General features: G+C 42.8%; 2 protein-coding genes across 3 annotated transcripts; one reads left to right on the forward strand and one right to left on the reverse strand.

The window, feature by feature from the left end:
- Window positions 1–21,120, reverse strand: wnt10b (wingless-type MMTV integration site family, member 10b). 2 transcript variants are annotated; one of them, XM_077512965.1, is made up of 4 exons: window positions 21,049–21,120; window positions 5,614–5,876; window positions 3,588–3,982; window positions 1–1,597 (listed from the first exon to the last, which is right to left on the reverse strand). In XM_077512965.1, exons 1-4 carry the CDS (start codon window positions 21,111–21,113, stop codon window positions 1,097–1,099), a joined length of 1,224 nt encoding a protein of 407 aa, XP_077369091.1. In that variant the 5' UTR covers window positions 21,114–21,120; the 3' UTR covers window positions 1–1,096. The 2 variants fall into 2 exon arrangements, with proteins under 2 accessions (XP_077369091.1, XP_077369090.1); XM_077512964.1 differs by lacking the exon at window positions 21,049–21,120 and adding an exon at window positions 6,607–6,787.
- wnt1 (wingless-type MMTV integration site family, member 1) lies at window positions 9,210–14,942 on the forward strand. Its single transcript, XM_077512963.1, has 5 exons — window positions 9,210–9,590; window positions 9,691–9,806; window positions 12,477–12,730; window positions 13,065–13,330; window positions 13,410–14,942. The coding sequence occupies exons 1-5, from the start codon at window positions 9,456–9,458 to the stop codon at window positions 13,899–13,901; spliced, it is 1,263 nt and encodes a 420-aa protein (XP_077369089.1). The 5' UTR covers window positions 9,210–9,455; the 3' UTR covers window positions 13,902–14,942.
- Window positions 21,121–21,222: the final 102 nt, after the last annotated feature.

Below are 21,222 nucleotides of genomic sequence, written 5' to 3' on the forward strand. Positions count from 1 at the left end.
ACATCTAACATATTACTGTCAAGAAATGTTTAAAGTTGACTTCCCCCTTAAGACTGAGGTCTACGGATGGGTCTGGCCCTATGATTGACTGGCAACCATTCCAGGGTGTTTCCTGTTTTTCACCTAAAATCAGCTGGGCCCCAGTTCACCAATGATCCTATTAGGATATAAAAAAAATAAAATAAAATAAAACGGGCAGGTGGATATTGCCACTTGTCATCTTGGCAAGCATGTTACAGCGACTCTGCGACACGTTACAGAGAATTTATGAACTCCGGGTAGATTATCCTCTGATGCAATAAATGTGTTCTCTGCTTTCCTGGTGCTTCTCTCCAGTAATAGTAAAAGTTAAGTCAACAATATACTGCAGGCATTAAAAGCCCCTCTCACAGTATGAAGTGGCAATAAATAAAAAGTGTTACTAAAGTGGACCATCTCACAAGTGCAGAGTTGGAAAAGCTCAGTCAGGATTTCTCAACAGTCACACACTTGACATCAGCATTGTTGACATAACAACATGTAGCAACTGCTCTATGATGGAATTTATTCAAAATGCATCAGCTTTCCAATCTCTATTTGAGAGTATTGCAGCAAAGTCCTGCATGTGTTGTATATGCGATTGAAGCTGAACTAAAACGTAATTTGCATGATCTAATTTGTACTTGAGGAAAAAAAAAAAGGAAAAAAAAAAGTTTTGTTGTATGTCCAAAGCCACAGGTGCAACTGGAAATTAAAGAGCATTAAAAGAGACTAATTACAACCAAGCAATTCTGGTCATGAGCCTTCAGCCAATGACAACACAGTAATAATATTAATAAAAATAGATTTACAAATATACATTCAGAGCGAAAATACATCAATGAGATGAGGCAGCAGGACTAAAAGGAAAGCACACCATGACACGAGTTGCCTCTTCAGTCTTTGACTTGGCCTTGTGACAATACCCGGCAGCTACAAAAGGTAAACACACACCAGATGATGAGGAGCTCCCAAATTGTCCAGTATCATTTTACACAAGGATCAAAAACCAATCGCATCCAAAACAGCAGAGGATAAAGTTAAGCGTTAAGGCAATATGGATTGGACCGATGGAGATTTACTTGCACACGCTCACCCATTCTGTGACGCGGCACTCGTCGCACAGAACATAGCAGCACCAGTGAAACCTGCAGTTGCAGCGCTGGCTGTGGGTCTGTTTCAGTATGTTGTGTCCTCGGCCGCAACACAGCGAGCCGCAGCTGTCCGTGCCGTGGCTCGTTTTGTTGCAGATGCGAGCGTGCGTGCCCAAAGAGTCTACGGCCGCGTCACGCTCACAAAAGTCGGGGGACTTCTCGAAGTACACCAACTCGCGGGACAAGCTGCCACCATGACTTCTGTTCGGGCTCCCCGACCTCCTGCGGCCAACGTTCCCAAGTCGGGGATTGAAAACTCCATTGTTCTTGTTCTGGGAGTTGATCAAGGTGGCCGAAAGGAATTTTTCCTTGAGTATTGAACCCACGAGCCGGAACTCTGGTGATACGTGCCAACAGGTCTTGAACTGGCAGCTTCCTGACGTGCCGTGACACTTGCACCTCTTCTTCATGTTGTCAGCTACGATCTGTGTGTGGAAAGATGAATAATAAAAGCAGATCAGACATGCGTAGATATGGCATGACAAGGCTAAAAAAAACCCCAGTAAGTTTCACATAGGAGTTTGTCAGGCAAAATTTGCATTTTGTGCCTCATTAAAACCACACTGAATAGCAAAACCCGGAATCAACCATTGAGATGTCCCAAAATGATTTGCTGGGCTGTGTCGTTATTATTATTATTATTATTATTATTATTATTATTATTATTATTATTATTATTATTATTATTATTATTATTTTCTAGCCACTTACGCAGTATAAGCCGCTACAACAAATGCACGTGACAATGCCTGATGCCTGTGATTGGCTGACAGGTGCCGTGCTAGCTGATCTAGGACCTGAGTGTGTTAAGCGCTGATTACAAAACTTGACAGCAAGCTAAATTCTCGCAGTATTTGTTCATAAATAGTACGAGAATACATCTTGTATTGCTCCCGCTGATATGTTCGCAGCCGATGTATTAAGATCGGCGTTTAGAGTGTAGGCGACATGAAGCTGTGACGAAACCAGGAAGTGCCTCTCTCTCTCTCTCTGTCTCTCTCTGTCGCTCTCTCTCTCTCTCTCTCTCTCTCTCTCTCTCTCTCTCTCTCTCTCTCTCTCTCTCTCTCTCTCTCTCTCTCTCTCGTTGCCTCTCTTACCTTGCAAGATCTCCACATAACGTCACACCCAGTGACTCATTTTATTGGCTACGAGCAACTTCCTTGTCACTTGTCAACCTTTGGGAGCTGCATTTCGTGTAAGAATTGAGAATTATTTTACGAGACCTTTGAGGTCCCGTACGGGACATAACAATATAGCCCAAAATACGGGACAGTTGGCAACCCTAATTGACATATTGTAGCGACAGCATTTAACCAGAATTACCGGTAGGCTAACTGTTTGAACGATAAAGTCCACTTTTCATCAACGCCTGGCTGAATCAGCAAAGCGGAGATTCAGAGAATATTCAACAGCAAAATAGTGGGCAAATTAAGAAGTGTCTCATGGACTCTGGAGACTGGAGAGAAAATCTGTTTATTAAACAGAATAAAAACAGGAAATGAATTATGGTACACTACGACCAACTTTAGCCAGGAGGACTAGCCTATAAGGTTAAAAATATATTAATAAAGAATAAAATATTAATTACATCAATAATATTATTTGTTTGTTATCACAATGTTTTTCAGCCTCCATATTATCTGTCGCATTATTGTCTCTTCAAATAAATGCATAAATGATATACAGTTCAGTTAATTTTTGACTCGCTATCAGTAAGCTAAACTGTGAAGCTAACTTAGCTAAAAGCTTACATACATCTGTGGGTTTCATAGTGACGAAGGTATGTACACGTCTTTATCTTTTGAGTTGCAAATTCAGCACAATGCCATTGTTTGTCTCCATTTTATGAAAAATACTTGAATCCTAATGTAATCATCTTTAGAGCTCCCTTTGTGATACTTGCTTAATGAGGTGGCTTCAATGCTCGTCTCGTAGCAAACTACCAGCAGGGTTTGCTCGGTTTGTGAGGCGCACAACAAGAAAAACTTAACTTTCATAAACAAAAGGCACACTATTTTGAAAATTCTGATTTTCACAAGTAATAGTATGACTTTTCAAGTCATGTCATTCAAATCAAAGTCAAGTCTTTGAGAAGTTTTAGCCAACTCCTAAAATTGGTGACTCGAGTCTGATTCAAGTCAAGTAATGTGACTCGAGTCTTGAGCCCTGGACCGAAGCCAGTCAATCACAGGGAGATTGTTTTCTTTTCTTTTCATTTATTCATCCAGGTAAGGCAATTGAGAATAAATTCACACTTGCAATACAAACAGCAGAGTAAAACAAAAATGTACGATGTCACATAGCTACCCTGCTATGCTAACCAATGCATGATGCCCAACTTTGATTTAAAATGTAAAATATATGTCCATACCATGTATGAGAACCGAACTTACATGAAGAACACTGTGTGCTCACCTGTCGTCCCACTCGGTTGTTATGTATCCTCATGCGAGCGTGGATGTCTCTCGGCGATCCCCGGGAATCCAGCCACTCCCTGGAGAAACGCTCCCCAAAACGCAAGTCATGGTTGCAGCCCCTCCACTCCCAAGTCTCCTGCATGGAGGTGAGCTCATCCGGAAAAGGCTTGAACCGCGTGGAGTGGTGGGCGGGGAGTAGGTCGGCGGGCAGGCCGCCTTTCTGCAGCGTCTGCAGCTGCAGCTGCGTGAGCTTCAACCGGAGCTTGTCATGATTCTGGCGACGCTTGCCCTCACAGCCACATCCCCCCAGCTTGCCCATGCTGCAGGCCGAGGCCACCGAGTGCGCCACACCCGCTGCTAACAAGGCCAGCGAGAAGGCACTCTCACGAAAACCTTGTGGAAAGAGAGTACTCAATGTAAGATGTGGTAGTGAACACAATGTAAGTTACGAGTGCCCCAACTTAGAGAATTAGCCTACACGTGTTTGAAACAACTACATAACTTTGCATTTAAGTCTGCTAGCTTAATGCTAACACTTAATGGAAAACTTCATAGCATCTGGACGCGTTATAACATTTTAAGCAGGAGCACATGTAGCCAGTCAATGTAAGATTACTCACCTGAATATATTACGGTATTCATCCTGTGCTGAAAAACATCTAATATTACAGCATGGTGAGCAAGTTGTGTGCATCAGAAAGAGCCCAACGAATTATAATCATGATGCACAAACTGTTTAATTCTTTGAATTCTGTGTTTACTTTAAAAAAAAAAAAAAATGAAAAATAAAGTGCAACATACAGAGCACAATTTTCCTTGTTAAAACACACATTGCAAAAATGTTTGTTTTTTTTGGAGGGCACTGGACCGGACTAACGTCATTTACATTCATTTCAATAGGGAATGATGATTTGAGATACGAGTGTTTTGAGGTCTGCGATTGGCTGGCAACCAGTCCAGGGTGTACCCTGCCTACTGCCCAGAGCCAGCTGAGATAGGCGCCAGCACCCCCCGCGACCATTGTGAGGACTAAGCGGTCAAGAAAATGGATGGATGGATGGTGTTTTGAGGTACAAGTGTGGTCACAGAATGAATTAAAGCAGTGCTTCTCAATTATTTTGTTTTTGTTACACCCTCGAGGAACTACAAAATATCCACCCTCCATATAATTTGTCTATCCAATTGTTGTAAGCACACAATCTGTAGAGGAGCTAATACTCCTGCACATTCTGACAATGAGGGCACCACTGCCACCTACTGTAGTGGATGTGCAATTATTCTTTATTCTTTGTACACCAAAAAAAAAAAACAAAAAAAAAAAAAAAAAACGCTCACATGCCACCATAGAAGTACTGCAATTTAACTTCTTGACTAAAGACAAAGGAAAAATGTACAGACTCTGTATATAAGTAAAAACAACAACAACAACAACAAAGGTAAGACATAAACCGCAAGTTTCATATAGAGTACATTTTACTCTCAAAAATAGATTTGGTCCCAGGAAAATGTACACATTTTACATTACATTTACTTTGAGTGAGCTCTCTCTCCTGCAGGAGCTACTGTCAGCCACAGCTCAGGCTCAGACAACTTCGAGAATCACCAACGTGAAACGCATCCTCATCATGCCCCACCTCTTAAAGGAACATAATTACATTGATAGTTTGTTTGGATACAGTCAATTATGTACCACCTGCCATTTAGTGCTAGAGCATTTAATTGTTCAGCCTGTCAAACAACTGTATATTTGTAATAATAATAATTTTAGGACCGATTGAGGATAATTTTACACGACACACGCATGGCACATAATGTGCCAATTAAGGCACTATAGCTGTGACTCACGAGTTTAAAGTGTAAAACTGCAACACAAAATGATTTTTTATTTTTTTTTAAACAAGTGAATGTTCACATTTTGCGAGTACTGTATAGTGGAATGTATCTCAGGCAGTAAACGTGGGTTCCCTGTAAGTCTTTTTGTAGTTGGTTTGTTTTTTTGTTTGTTTTTTTAGCACGTCTCTCACCTCTGTTGAGAATGTTGCTGTGATGCAACAGTTTGCCGAGGCTCTCCAGCGAGGAGCAGTTCCACCGTTGGTCCCGCAGCTGGTGCTGACACTCGTGGATGGCCACTTGGATGCCCTGCAGAGCGGAGGCCGTCACGTCGGGTCGTCGCACGCACATCCTCATCTGACGCTTACTGAGGCCGGCCAGGCGCAGGCACACCGAGTTGGGGGTTAGCACCGGATCTCCTGCCACCTTCAGGCTGAGGATGTCATTACACAGCACACTGCGGAAATAATGGTGAGTTTAAGTGCATTCAGATAGATAGATAGATAGATAGATAGATAGATAGATAGATAGATGGATAGATGGATAGATGGATAGATGGATGGATGGATGGCTGGATGGCTGGATGGATGGATGGACGGACGGACGGACGGACGGACGGACGGACGGACGGACGGACGGATAGATAGATAGATGGATGGATGGATGGATGGATGGATGGATGGATGGATGGACGGACGGACGGACGGACGGACGGACGGACGGACGGACGGCTGGATGGCTGGATGGATGGACAGACAGACAGACAGACAGACAGACAGACAGACAGACAGACAGACAGACAGATAGATAGATAGATAGATAGATAGATAGATAGATAGATAGATAGATAGATAGATAGATAGATAGATAGATAGATAGATAGATAGATAGATAGACAGACAGACAGACAGACAGACAGGCAGACACAAAATTGTACAATTACATTGAAGAAGAAAAAAAAGAATTAGAGTAGCCTAAATTTAATTCAAGTTTATGCATAAATAACTCGGTGTAAGTGTTTGTATGTGTCTTTGTTGTACATAAACATCTGTGACGTTTTTTTTTGTTTTTATAAAAACTAAAACTAAATGATTTTCTTAAAACTTCAAACACTCTCAATTTCCAAACATGATGAATGTGTCTTAAAGCCGACAGTTAAAAGATAATTTGCTCTCAAGTGCACTTACGTCAACGCAGGTAGTAATAACAATGCTGCCGCCAAAATCGGGCACCGGTCCAAGCGGAGTTTGTTTGGTAGTTCCATTTTCTATCGCGCCGTGACATTAAATCACTGCTAAAGTTGTCCCGTGTTTATAAAGACAATTGATTGTTTTAAGAGATGAGGATTTATTATCAATGCGGCGGCGCCAAACGACAGGAGAGTGAAGATAGAGGAGAAGAGCCGAAACAGACTGGAGCAGGAGGACGAGCAGGGGGGAGGGGAGGGGGTGTGGGGGGTAAAGAGGAGGCCCCACAGGCGGCTGTTTGCAAAATATTGGCCACTATTGAAGTTGGACTGTCAGATTATTATGTCATAACATGCTCTGTAAAATAACATTTTGGGGATATGAAACAATAGTGCAGTAACCACATTTTGTGTTTCATAACTGTTCAAACAGGAATTCCTGACTGCAGGTCAACAATTTAAGACAGTTTGCATTTTTGGATAAAGGAAACAATTGAATAACATATAAATAAATAAATAAATAAATAAATAAATAAATAAATAAATAAATAGCCCTGTAAAATAGAAGTAACTGACCCGTCCATGTGCTTCGATCAGTTCAAGTTGCATTTTTTGTGCATGAAGAGGGAGCATCCATCCATCCATCCATTATCTGAAACGCTTATCCTCACAATAGGATTCAAATTTATTGTTTCAATGATCTTAAATTTAAATTAGCTGAATTTGCCGTGAAGGGAATAAAAATCGTCGTGTTTTAGTATTTATTACATATACTGGAAATCAATATTCATGTCTGTATCCCAACTTTTATAGTGCCATGCTGAAATTACCTTTTTTATTTTATTTTATTTTTTTAATTGTGGCAATTTTGATGCCCCCCCCCACCCCCATATTTCGTTCATTTTAGTTATTGTTGCATTTTGTCGATTTTGAAATGCAACAACTTGAGTTGAATTCACTTGAAGTTTTCACAGTTTATCAAGATGATTTTTACACAAATGTTGGAAAAAATAAAACATTTTTCATATGTTAACTTCCATGACAAAACAATTTGTTGCCGTTTTGCATAGATGGACTTCTTGCGTCAGTGCGTAAAAGTTTCTCTCCACTTTTACGCACAAGCGCCGCTTCCCAAGCATCGAGTCATTCAAAACAACAATCAAACTCCCTGCAAGAATGGATGTGGTTATACTTTGTCCATGAAAGATTGAAGAAGAGTCATTGATGGATGTGGAATGAAGCACATGGGGAGGGGCGGCGGGCGAAGTTGCCGCAACTGTACGCGGGAGGCAGCAGCAGGCAGGCGGCTCCTCACAGACAATACACCCCTACGCACCCCCCACACACACTCAACCACCTCCATCAGAGCGACAACTTCACTTAGTCAAGTCTTTATTTCGCAGGATGCATATATTAGGGGAATAGCGATTCATTCAAATGTGACTGTGACGCATCACTGGATGCATGGATTTATTTTCAAAACAAACACGTGTTTATATGCAACGAGCTGAGAGTGATGATAAAGGTGTGAATATTTTAAAGTTTGTCAACTTTTAAAGGTAGGCCTAAAATTTGTATGCGAATAAAAAAAAACAAAAAAAAACAAAAAAACAGAATAGACTCTGGGAATGCACAACATTAAGTTAAACACCCCCCTCTGAACACGACTCGCATAGTGACACCAAATCAACTAATCTCCTTCCATTCCCTAAGCTGCAGCAATGAAAAGTGCATTAGCATTCTGCTTTGGCGTGTATATCTAAGTGGCTTAAAAAGTGATTTGAAGTTGATTTGTATATAAAAGGCTCCCCCCCTTTATCCGGATTGAAGCTAATCTGCTCGGTGTCGCATGACTGCTCTAGGAAGCCCCATTTGGGCACCTTCATATATAGGATCGCACTATAAATGTAGGCTGGCTGTCGTCAAAGCCTCTTTACAAAAGCCCACTTCCTTTTGACTGTCATCACAGAGATTATTCTACCTCTCCGCAGCACTAATATGGAAGTATGTAAATCGGCCGATAAGTGTCACACACGCGCGTGCGCAAACACGCATCACAAATTTGGGGACATGGAACATTGAGATGAGTGAAGAAACGGGCTCACACGTGCGTCGAGGGAGGTCTGCAAGCCAGATGTTGGAATGACTTATTCACATCAAACATGAATTTAAAAAGGAAAACAAAGTTCAACAGTCGAGCAGGTTGCACGCGCACGGCCCTTACTTCGTTCATTTTGTGACACCGTGCGCGTAAAACATTTACATCATCACACGAAGCTGTGGGTGCATTCATTCGATTAAAGTCGACCCAAAACGAAAGAGAGAGAGAGAGTGCGCATGTACAAATGTCTCAAGAGAGGAGGAGATGCGGTAAGGGAGTTGGCGAATCCAACCACTTGGGTTTAAAAAGAGCTTCTTCTTCTTCTTCTTTTTTTTTTTTTTTTTTACCCTCTCAAGGCTCATATTGCGCTCAAGAGCACCGGACGTCACCTGCTCTCCAAGCCTGCGAGGAACACATGCATGGGAATATTTTCCAGCGTGGATTGGTTATGCGCAACGCTACGGATTGCCCTGACCCCCCTTCACCCCCCACCCACCCCTCCTCATCTGTCTTTTCTGCACAGTTGTGTTTCCTTATTCATTGTGCGCCCTATGAAGAGCATTAACTATCCCTCCCTCCAATCCTATTGAAAAGGCTCCGAGGAAGAGGGAGAAAAAACACAGAGGGAGATGTGAGCAGCAAATCCCTTTTTTATTCCCCCCTCGTAGCACTCAATAAGAGAAGAATGTGTTGCCTATCTGCTGTCACCGCCGAGGGGATCAAGTCTGCGGGACTGTCCCACGCGTTCCATGCACCGCGCAGAGCATCACTCAGAGGGACACAGTGAGGAGGAGTTCAGCATCCTCGCATGCGTGGACACTTCGACATCACCCTGCAATCTGTCTCATCGCGCACTCGGGTCAATTAACTTATCATTTGGAGGGGTGAGTAGCTTGCAGAAAAGATGCAGATAAGGTCTGTTGATGTTGCATCATTAGGCTATGTGCAATATAATGGAGGGGTGGGAAAATGTCACTTTCCAAGGTGAGCGAGAGCGCGATGAGGAGTTTGGCGCTTCTGCTGGGAGTTAAAGCCGCGTGCATCCTGCTGGTGTCGTCGCTCTCCGGCACTGGGGCAGTCAACAACAGTGGCCGCTGGTGGTGAGTGCATGTCCAACTTATATAGCTATGCGCGTGGACGGGGGAAAAAAAAAAAAAAAAAAGAGGAAAAGAAAGAATAGGAAACTACTTTGACGGTGGTTTGAGCAAGGGAAGATCCCGAGCTGCAGCGTTTTATTGCAGGCTCCAATAACGTTAGTTTTGGCAACATTCTCTAAATTCTACCACATGAGATTGTCTGTTTACAAACTCCTCAATGTGATAACTAGTTCATTTATTATTCTTTTTTATTTACTGTCATGGTTGCTTTAATGCATTTATAATAATGTAGTTTCCCCCTAACATTCGGACATAATAAAAACACGTTTTTGTCAAATGAATGGCTCAAATATGAATTTATTTAACTGCTGAATAGAATTCCACAAGAAGACGGTTATCCTGGCTCGTCTAATCAACAGTATTTTGACACAAAGGAGACATTATAGGCTATGGTTTGAGGTTAAGTTTGAGTTTTCGTTGCAATGATTTTTTTTATGTGGCTGTTTAAAATGTCCATTAATTGTGGGTTGGGCAGCTTTTGAACAAAAGATATAAACCATTTTGGAAGTGGCTTGCTGTTTTTACGCACAAAAACTTTGAGTTTAAGAATCAATAAAATGACAGCTGACATTCCAGAAACATGACCCACCCCTCCTTTTTTTTAAAGGAAGAATACGAAGTCATTTTCTTATGTACAGACAAATGAAACACTACAGAAGTGATGTGAGACATAGACTAGAAAAGACAAAATGAAAAGGGAAAAATATGAACAAAATCCAAAAATATATTCTATTTGAAATAAATAGTAAGTATATCAATGTGTGAAATTTGTCGAGTTTTGGCATTGAGTTGTTTGTGGTAGGAATGAGGACCCAAGTGAAAGGAAATGTCGTCATAAGGGATGAAGGACGTGATGCAGGTTTCACCTCAAAAAACAATTTAATTTCAAAATCACGAAAAGTAAAATGAGGCTCTATAATAATAATAAAAGTCAAAAATAGTAACTGAGAAGACAAAGACTTGACACGAGTCGGATTGTGGCAATAGCAAACATGAAACCAGAAGCGACAAACCAACGAACCAACAAAATCAGAAAATCCACACAACCTGACGAGACAACGAGAGATACCTGGACACGACACACGTGGCTGAGGGAGCTGGTTGGATGACACAAGGGGTCGGAATGACAAGCACAGGTGGACATGATAAAACTTGATGAGACAGACAATGACAACAGGGACACAAGGAACACATGGCAACTAAAATCCTACCAAAACCAAACCAAACCAAACAAAACACAGATCAAAGCAGAATTTAATCTATGACAGTGGTGTGGAAACTGTCAAATTCTGCAGACAACATATGCAAATCTACAAGTACTATATTATCTTTTCTGAAGATCAGTTTTGTGACTCCACATCATGACACAAATGTTCGATCCATGAATGGACCAAAAAAATGTCCTGGTTCAGCGAGATTTGGTATATCAACAGTCCTCTTCCTCATGCTGCTCACATTTTGTCATCATGAGTCTAGGTAGGACGACACCTCATAATTGATCAACAGTATCAAACAGGATGTTCTCACGGGGAAGTGGCCACTGAGCATGTCACATAGTTTAATCGGCACGTTTCCACGGAGATATTGAAAGATTGGCAGAGATGGGAAATCCAGATCCAGAGGGTAAATCCCTGCCACAGTTTGGTCTTAGCCACAGGTGCTTCCCAAGCCGATTGAGTATAGAAGCACCTGTGCTAAACCAAACTGTGGCGGGGGTTTTAACTTTCGGGACCTGGATTTTTGCCATTTTCGGAGACTGGAAGAGTCACAGAAAGGCATAAAATTGGATGTCCTAGAAAATTTTCATTGCTCAAGGATCTGTTGTGAGTTTTGCCGTTCAGCTTCTTAACTCTTTCACTCCCAGCCATTTTCACAGAAACAATCCCGTTCGCTCCCGGCTTTTTACTGGATTTTGTCTGATTTTGCAAGGCTCACAGAATATTGTGTTCTATTGCTATAAAAGCATGGAAGCTATCAAAAGAAAGAATAAAGCCTTTTTTTTCATCAGGAAAAAAAAGTATGTTTCTATCTGTTTCGGTTTTGCAGCAATTAGCATTAGAAGAGAGCTAAGTTTCATCAGTTTTCACAAATCTATTCAAAATTGTAAGTAATTTAGCTTTTTTTCTATATGGCTCTGGTCGGTCTCCTTTGCACTGCTGCCACCTGCTGGTCGTTTGTGTAATAACTACCATTTCGGCAACCGTTCTTTGCAGTTGAGAGGCTGCATCAAAGCCTTCTGTATGCTCTAGTATAAAAAAATAAAATAAAAAAAATAAATTAAAAAAACGTATAAATCCGTCTTTGGGACACTAAAAACATAAAAAAACGTATTCACACGTTATTGGGAGCAAATGAGTTAAACATTAAGTTGTGCAAAATTATTTAAACGGAGAACATTTGGACATGTGTATTAAGTTCAACTATAAATGTTATAGTGCATTTTAGGTTTGTCCCAAAATTTCACCTGAAAGCAGAATATCCCTGTTTGTGAGTAGTGGACTTTTGAGTCGTCAATGGCCATCAATGGCACTGAATGAGCTCAGAGAAACATCACATGTAATAATTCTGATGCTTAGTTTGACTCTTGATTTGGGATCTTTATCCTTGCACCAGGGGCATTGTCAACGTAGCCTCCTCATCGAACCTTCTCACCAACTCCAAGAATGTGCAGTTGGTCCTGGACCCGAGCCTGGCCCTACTGAGTCGTCGGCAGCGTCGACTGATTCGTCAGAATCCTGGCATCTTGCACGCCATCACTGCTGGACTGCACACAGCCATAAAAGAATGCAAGTGGCAGTTCCGCAACCGCCGCTGGAACTGCCCGACCACCCACAGCCCGGCAATATTTGGCAAAATTGTCAACCGTGGTAAGTCTCTCTTGTCTTCCCCTCCAGGCGATCTTTGGAAGTCTTTGGGGTGGATGAAACAGAATCCCTTGTTCATATTTAAATGGCCCTTTCATGAAATATTTCATTGATGAAAGGGATTTGGATGAGAGCAAAGTGATCCTGTGGTTTGCACAGTGAGGGTTCTGGGTTTGAATCTCAGTTCAGGCTTTTCTGTGTTGTGTTTGCATGTTCTCCAAAAGGGGTTTTCCAGTTGGACTATTTCCAGTAGGTGTGACTGACAGGTGCTCTGTCCAGTGTGCCCTAAGTCAACTGCACTTGGATTCTGATGTGAAGTCTTGCTGTCGTTCTTCAGGTTGCAGAGAGACAGCCTTCGTGTTTGCTATCACCAGCGCGGGGGTGACTCACGCGGTGGCACGGTCATGCTCAGAAGGGGCCATCGAATCGTGCACGTGCGATTACCGGCGCAGAGGTCCCGGCGGACCCGATTGGCATTGGGGGGGCTGCAGCGACAACGTAGACTTCGGTAGGATGTTCACTCGTGAATTTGTGGACTCCGGTGAGAGAGGGCGAGATCTACGCTACCTCGCCAACCTGCACAATAACGAGGCCGGCAGAATGGTATGGATCGAGATAGTCAAATGTTTTTTTTAGTGCGAGGCTTCCTGCCAATAGTGACTTTGGTTTCCTCTCATTGCAGACTGTGTCCACAGAGATGCGTCAGGAGTGCAAGTGTCACGGCATGTCAGGCTCCTGCACCGTGCGGACCTGTTGGATGCGCCTCCCAAGCTTCCGCAACGTGGGAGACTTCCTCAAGGACCGCTTTGATGGGGCATCCCGAGTCGTTTACGCCAACAAAGGCAGCAATCGCGCGTCCCACAGAGCAGACCCGCGCCACCTGGAACCAGAAAACCCAGCTCACAAACCCCCCTCCGCCATGGACCTGGTTTATTTTGAGAAATCGCCAAACTTCTGCTCCTACAATGGCAAAACTGGCACTTTGGGAACTTTGGGTAGAACTTGCAACAGCTCTTCTCCAGGTCTGGATGGATGTGAGCTGCTATGTTGTGGACGTGGGTTTGAGACCCAGGCCGAGAGTATCACGGAGCGGTGCAACTGCACCTTCCACTGGTGCTGTCACGTCAGCTGCCTGAACTGCACCAGTACACGAACATTACACCAGTGTCTTTGATAATGGGGGTTGCGGGTGTGTTTAGTTAGGCTTGTGACACGCAGAACTTGATAGAAGTGAAGTAGCTGGCAGAGAAAGTCACAAATACTGTATACAGGTGGATGCTTGGGGTAAACTGACAGGGAACTTTATCAACCCAAAAATTCAATCAGTGGACAAAAGCACAAACGTACGAACAGGGTATGGAGGACTTTATATGCTTGCTTGTAACATTTAATACTCAAAAGTGTTCGTCAAAGAGAATGGGAGTGGCGGGTAAATAATGTTAGTTCGTTAAAAAATAGACAGTACTTTACATGCTTCCATGTACTCGAAAAGGGTTGAGAAAAGTGTTAATTCTTTTGCAAACGTTTCAGTTCTCTTGGTTGCAGCCCAATTTAAATTTCCCCAACCATATTGGCCTGACCTATTTAGATTTCAGATGGAGTAGCACTTACTCCACAACCCTGATCTGATCTGTCCGCAACATGGTCCAAATACTAAACGACTGGGCCAAGTAATTGCCAAGGAAAACAGAATCTGACCAAATCTTATGAAGGCAATGTGATTCGAATGTATTATAGCATAATGCAATAACAGGATGTAGTTGGAATGGGCTGAAGAGTTTATAAGAGTAAATGTGACCCTGCATAATCTCAGCATGTTTAAACTGCCAAATAGCCACTAAAACAAAGCAGAACAGATTAAAACCACAAGGACTGAGAGGTGTTTTATGTTGAAGAATTGATCCCACATCATACTGTGCATCAGCTAAGAGAACCAAAATGTTGTAAATATCAAAATATATGGATATATTTATAATGAAGTCATTGCTGAATGATGTATATGCACCTGTTAATGCTGGAGAAAATGTCATTACTTTCCCTGTTTTGTATTATAATTATTTTCTTTAGTAATGTAGCTGATACAGAACTTTTACAAAGACATTACCACGTATTGTATTTTGCCATGCACTGAATTCACGCCTGTTTTTTTTTATCAGTGTAAATATAAAAATATTTATTTCCAAGGATTTTTATACTTCAATAGTAAGATGTAAGAAGCGATGCTCTTTAGGGAATACAAGTGATGTAGGTGACAGTTTTTTTGTATGATAGAACAATAAAGTCTATATTTTTCACTTAAGTCTTGAATGTGTCCAAATTATGTTTTGTTGTTGTCTTTTTTTTTTCTTTATTGCTCAACCAAGTGAGCATCTAAGTCATCCCTGGGTGTCCTAAGCTTAATCCTATTATCAGCAGCAAAGCTCACAAAACATCCTTACATCTGTGCTCACCACTGAAAAAGGACCAGCTTATCCAGTCACATATACCTTAACCTCATAGAGCACCGGCTTTTACAGCATTGAAATGAATATTTTTTGCTTCATTTTTATGCAGAAATCAAAATAATAACAATGGTGCCGAAGCTAGAATTCCCTCCAAACCTTGGCAATGCGATTAACCACATGACTTTGGAAAGCGCAGTACTTTCTCCTTCACAGCAAGGAGCAGTCACAAGGGTCACATGCATAGCAGAGGCACCATCATCAGGGCAACAAGTGGTTGTTTTATCAAGAAGTGGACATAAATTGTTTAGAATCTACAGGTGGGAGCATCACATAAATATAGCCATAATTGGTTTTGATATGCCATATTTAAAATTCCTATTTGTTCTGAGCGTTTGTAATAAGAAAGATGGGGGAATTTGAAGAAAGAAGGGAGAAGGCAGAGTTCAAATGGCAGGCATGAGAGTTGGAGGGTGAGAGAGTGTAGGAGGGTGTGTGGGGGGCGTTGCCTGTGGGAGTGCTGAGGAGTCAGTGATAATTAGCTCAATTAGTGACAAAGGCAGTGTAATAAATACCGACTTAGTGTCTGGGTCCCTGCTGGCCTCTCCGTGCGCAGCCTGCGATGTGGCCCTGGCCTGATGGACAATTCATTAAACTGACAAAATACCCCACCGTCCAGGCGTGACGCAGCGTGTTAGCACCCTACAGGCCCGGCTCATTGTTCTAATTGTCTGGGCTGGAGTCACTTTGTGGCCGCCTCCTACTTCACCCACCCCGCCTTTACACTCCAGCCTTCAGAAAACCAATGGAGTTAATGCCCCTACCTTACTGTGTGAGTAGGTGATCGGCAGGTTGAGGGGAGGGAAAAAAACAACAAAACAAAACAAGTGAGAGTTCCTCGGGGTGGGGGAGGCGGGATTAGCGATTGGAGGTTGCCCGGGAGTGCTGGGAGCAGCTCCGATCGGAATGTAGGAGAGATGAGTCCAGAAGCTCGGATGCGGGACAAAGCGAGAGTTAATAAGGAAAGATTGAAGGGGCTGGCGACAATGAGCCGCCACCCGAGTCGAGATGAAATTGCTTCCGAGGATTATTGGGAGAGGGTGTGAGCGTTGTCGGCTTTTTTTGTGTGCGTGTGTGTATTTGGTTGAGCATTTGTGTGTTTGTGCTGCAGTGTGTGTACAGAGGCAGGGGGAGAGCTGGATTGATGGCTGCCCCTCTGGTTGGGGAGCAGGGGACCAGTGGAGGCTAACCGGCTGTTCCCACAGTCTGTTCTACTGCAGCCACCTTTGACACACGGGCCTGCCAGGCGGCGAGCAGGCAGTCGTGGTGAGACGGCCGGCGTCCAAAACAACAAAACTGTCACTGGAAGACCAGAGGGGAAGTGCAGGCCGGGGATGCTGCTTTTGCTTTGAATGAATGAAAATAAGTGGGCCTGTATTATTACGAGGAGGTGACAAGAGTCCTATCCATTGAGTGTGACAGTTTTACATCTTAAGGTGTTTATGACTCATGCTTGAGCAGTTATATCACAGCTGATGATACAGCACAGCAGCTTCACATTAAAATTCCTCTCTGAATCACGGAAGCCTGTTTGCCTGTTGGGTGGAGTGACCTCTCATTTAAAGGGCGTACCAATGGAGAGAATGCAGAATTTGGTCTGGGTCGCTTTGTGAAGGACAGTGTGGGCAAAACGGATTGGAAGTGAAATCCTATTTTGGTCACGGATCAGGCTGTAATTATTAGATTATTGTTATGACGGAAGCCCAAGTATTAATGGAGGAATTGCCTGGAGCCATTGAATGACTCAAAATACATTAATTGGATGGATGGATGGATGGATGGATGGATGGATGGATGGATGGATGGATGGATGGATGGATGGATGGATGGATGGATGGATGGATATGTGGGTGGATGGATGGACGGACATATAGACGGATGGGTGGATGGATGGATATGTGGGTGGACGGATGGATGGATGGATGGCTGGATGGCTGGCTGGATGGATGGATGGATGGATGGATGGATGGATGGCTGGCTGGATGGATGGATGGATGGATGGATGGATGGATGGATGGATGGATGGATGGATGGATGGATGGATGGATGGATGGATGGATGGATGGATGGATGGATGGATGGATGGATAACAGATTGGCCAATGGATGTTTGGTGGCTGGGTAGGATGGATGGATTCATGGATGGATGAGCTATCAGTGGATGGTTGGATGAGAGATGGATGAGTGTGAGGATGAATGGATGAATGGGTGGACAAGCATGGGCTGTGTGGACTGGTGGATGAACTACAGTAATAGATGTTTAAACGGATGGAGTAGTGGTCGGATGGATGGATGGATGGATGGATGGATGGATGGATGGATGGATGGATGGATGGATGGATGGATGGATGGATAGGTGAATAGATAAATCCATAAATAATAGATATCCATCCATAAAATTCAATGGAACATATTGGAAATGTTTCCACACATATACTTGGTGCGTGCATCGTATCTTCCTCTCTGCGTGTGTTTGTGTGCGTATGCGTGGAGGCGGCAGCTGCAAGGCAGACCCAGTCCAGGAGAATGGTCCCCTAGCAACTGACCTTTTGGGCAGATGGCAGTTCCAGAGTGAGACCAACGCAGCATCACAATGAGCGTGGCCTCCTAACATCTCCATCACTTCATCATCCGGCGACCTGCCTCAAGCGACCACACAGGAGCGGGAGCTCCGCCACTCAGGGGGCATTGCGCTCCATCTTCAAGAGCAACACAACATTCCGTGCACCCGTCCATTTGGCTCCAACCGCTCCAAGTGTGGCGGGCCAAGCAAGAGGGGCGAAGAGCGCCGATTGAGGAGGGACGGAGCCCACTCCACTCCAACTGCTGTCTGCAAACATGTAGACACTGTCAAACCGCAGCTTTTCTATTGTGAGGGTTTGTGCACAGAGTGAATCAGACTCGGAATGTAGATGGAGGACTCAAGCACGCTGAGCAATCCGTACGGTGTCTGTGGTCAGACTCGGTGCCCCCGTGGCGTGAGTTTGACAACAAGCCGTGTAGTGAAGGTGGGAGGGAATTGACATGTATCCTTGTGTGTATCATGTGTACAGAACTGATCTCCATCATTTGACTGTAGCTGGCTCATGTTGTTGACAAGGCCAGGACCGCAACGTGCCTTCCTCGAGTCAACACACAGCACCAAGCCATGATCTCTAAACTGCTCAACAATGCAGCGAACAAAAAAGATTTTTTGGTTTTAATTAGGAGCTGTGTTTTACAGGAGGAGTGGGCGAAGGCTCAGCACTGACACAGCAGTGGAGGAATGTTTATTTGCAGCACTTTGGGAGCCGAGTGGCTTGCAGGAACTATGACACATTCTTGTGTCAGTGGTTCTCCGACTCGCAGACGCACAACTGCACTCACACGTTCACAAGGAACGCATATATTCTGCGATTTAGCACCTCAGCAATACATCAGTACGCCCAAAATGGATTCACTCAAAGTGACTTACTGAAACATTAGAGCCCTTGTGGGCTAAACATCAATCATGTGGGATGGAGCTAGATGATGGATGACTGGATGAGTGGCTGGACAGACAGACAGATGGATAGATTGATCATAGCTTGATTATATATACATAGCTAAATAGCTAGCTAGTTAGATAGATGTTGAAGGAGTGGATTTCGGATGGATGGATATACTGTATTGATAAGAGATACAGTGGAATCTGGTTTTCGTTTGATGAAAGTACAAAAATAGCTCCATCGCTCCCCTTCTCTGTCTTCCATTAAGAGGTGTCTGAAATTGAATTCAAAATTCAATTTACATTATTTCCTATGGAAAATGCTTTGGATTTCACATTTGGTTTTAGTCAGACTTTCTAGGATCGGATCAATCACAAAACATGCCGAGGTTTCATTATAGAACTACATGATGGATGGATGGATGGATGGATGGATGGATGGATAGATAGATAGATAGATAGATAGATAGATAGATAGATAGATAGATAGATAGATAGATAGATAGATAGATAGATAGATAGATAGATAGATAGATAGATAGATAGATAGATAGATAGATAGATAGATAGATAGATAGATAGATAGATAGATAGATAGATAGATAGATAGATAGATAGATAGATAGATAGACAGACTCACTCGCATGAACAAACGTGTGGGAAGCGAATCCGCGCCGCTGCCACCGAGGGCAAGCGACGAGTGACATTACTTACCATGTGTGTCACAGTGAGTATGCACCATGTCCCACATCAACAACATGGGCATCCTTGACCACAAATGGCCAAGCTGTGCATGTTGGGGTGTGCTTGCATGTGGCTGCACGCATGCTTCCTCCAGCAGTGAGTCCCATCCATTATCCAGCCCATCTGGCAGCCAAAGTTAGTAAAGAAGACATTTCTTCTGGCAAGTCCTCTATTAAAACCATGCAGTGACAGGGGACAAGTAACCACAGGAGCCACACATCTTCCCAAATGCACGCATGCCGGGAATGGCTTGCATAACACAACTATGCCATTCTTGCAATCGCCCAATCAATAAAACACACATATTTTCTTGGTGTCACATTGTCAAATGTACACTGCTTTCTCCCACCCGCTTTTGTCTGTGTAATAGACACACGCAGGCTTTTATCGCTAATGGCTTCCAGAGTAACAGAGATGCTAAAAGTTCTGCCAGCTGTGTTTCAATACACACTGCATCATTAAAAAATAAAATACAAAGTTCATTCTTATCCGGCCCCTGAATTTACATCTTGGATTGATATACATTGCTGAGGGCACAAATGTGTACATTGCGTACATTTAGGCAATTTAAATGTACACTGCAGTGCAAACTTGAATACATGGCTCATTAGAGAGCACTACTTGGACTGGCAACACAATTTGATTCAATAAACAAATGTTCTCATAATTGGTAAGACATAATTGGTAGGATGATACAGCCCTGATGTTGTTGTACCACCAAACATCGGTATTTTAAAGAACTGTCAATAAGATGACAAGACTTAAAGGTGTATTCAAGGATCTTTGGTCGCTGCGTCTTCCGGGTGGATCATATTAACGATTGGTTCTCGATCCCGTCAATCAATCTGCCCTAACGACTATTATTATTATTATTATTATTATTATTATTATTATTATTATTATTATTATTATTATTATTATTATTATTATTTTTGTTGTTGTTATTATTATTAACTGTACTTTACAGTTTTGCAATTTAGCCTACTGTTGGCGTGGGGTCAAAAAGTTTTAAATGTCATTTAAAAAATGTTAATAACGCTGGCTAAGTATGCTTCAGTACAGTTGAACGTGTACACCGCTGAAAAGGAACAAAGACAGGATTCTGTTTTTGAAAAAAAACGACAGTGTGTCAGTGTGAGAAAGCTGTTCAATGAGCGGTGTTAACTTGACTTGATTGTCATCTAGTGGTCAAAACATGGCACTACACATAAAGTTGATTTGAAAAAAAAGTTGTACATACATACATACACGGAGAGGAACCCGAAAATATTATAGTAGTAATAGGAACTAGCTGCAACACAGGGCAAGGACGGGATTTAACCCTGGTTGACACTTGACAGCATGACACTCGTAAACCAGAGCTAGAAGATGATACGTGTGTTGTACATTGCCATACTGCCCTAATTTACGTCTCAGCCGGTAAATAAATTTGAATAGACTTGCTGGTCTCGATTCAGACGTTGCAGTTGAGTGAATATTTATTAATTTACTTTTCTGTTGCCCTTCTTAATGGCAGAGACATTCTTTTGACATGGAAACAGAGCTGACGTTAGCTAAGAGGCTAACATTATGTTAAATTACTCAAAGCATTAGCAAACATTTTATACATACCTTAAAGAAAATGTCTTCCTAAAACCTTTTCCCGTCCCTCTTTTGTATGAGTCGTACAGATGCATAAATTGTGGTATATGGATTGTTCATCAGTGTTTACCACATTTATTTATTGTAACAGTTTCCAAGTAGGCTATGCCCTCTCAATGTAGCCGAAGGGTCAGCAGGCAGTCG

This window comes from Festucalex cinctus, chromosome 2 (genome assembly GCF_051991245.1).
Source record: "Festucalex cinctus isolate MCC-2025b chromosome 2, RoL_Fcin_1.0, whole genome shotgun sequence".
NCBI lineage: Eukaryota > Metazoa > Chordata > Actinopteri > Syngnathiformes > Syngnathidae > Festucalex > Festucalex cinctus.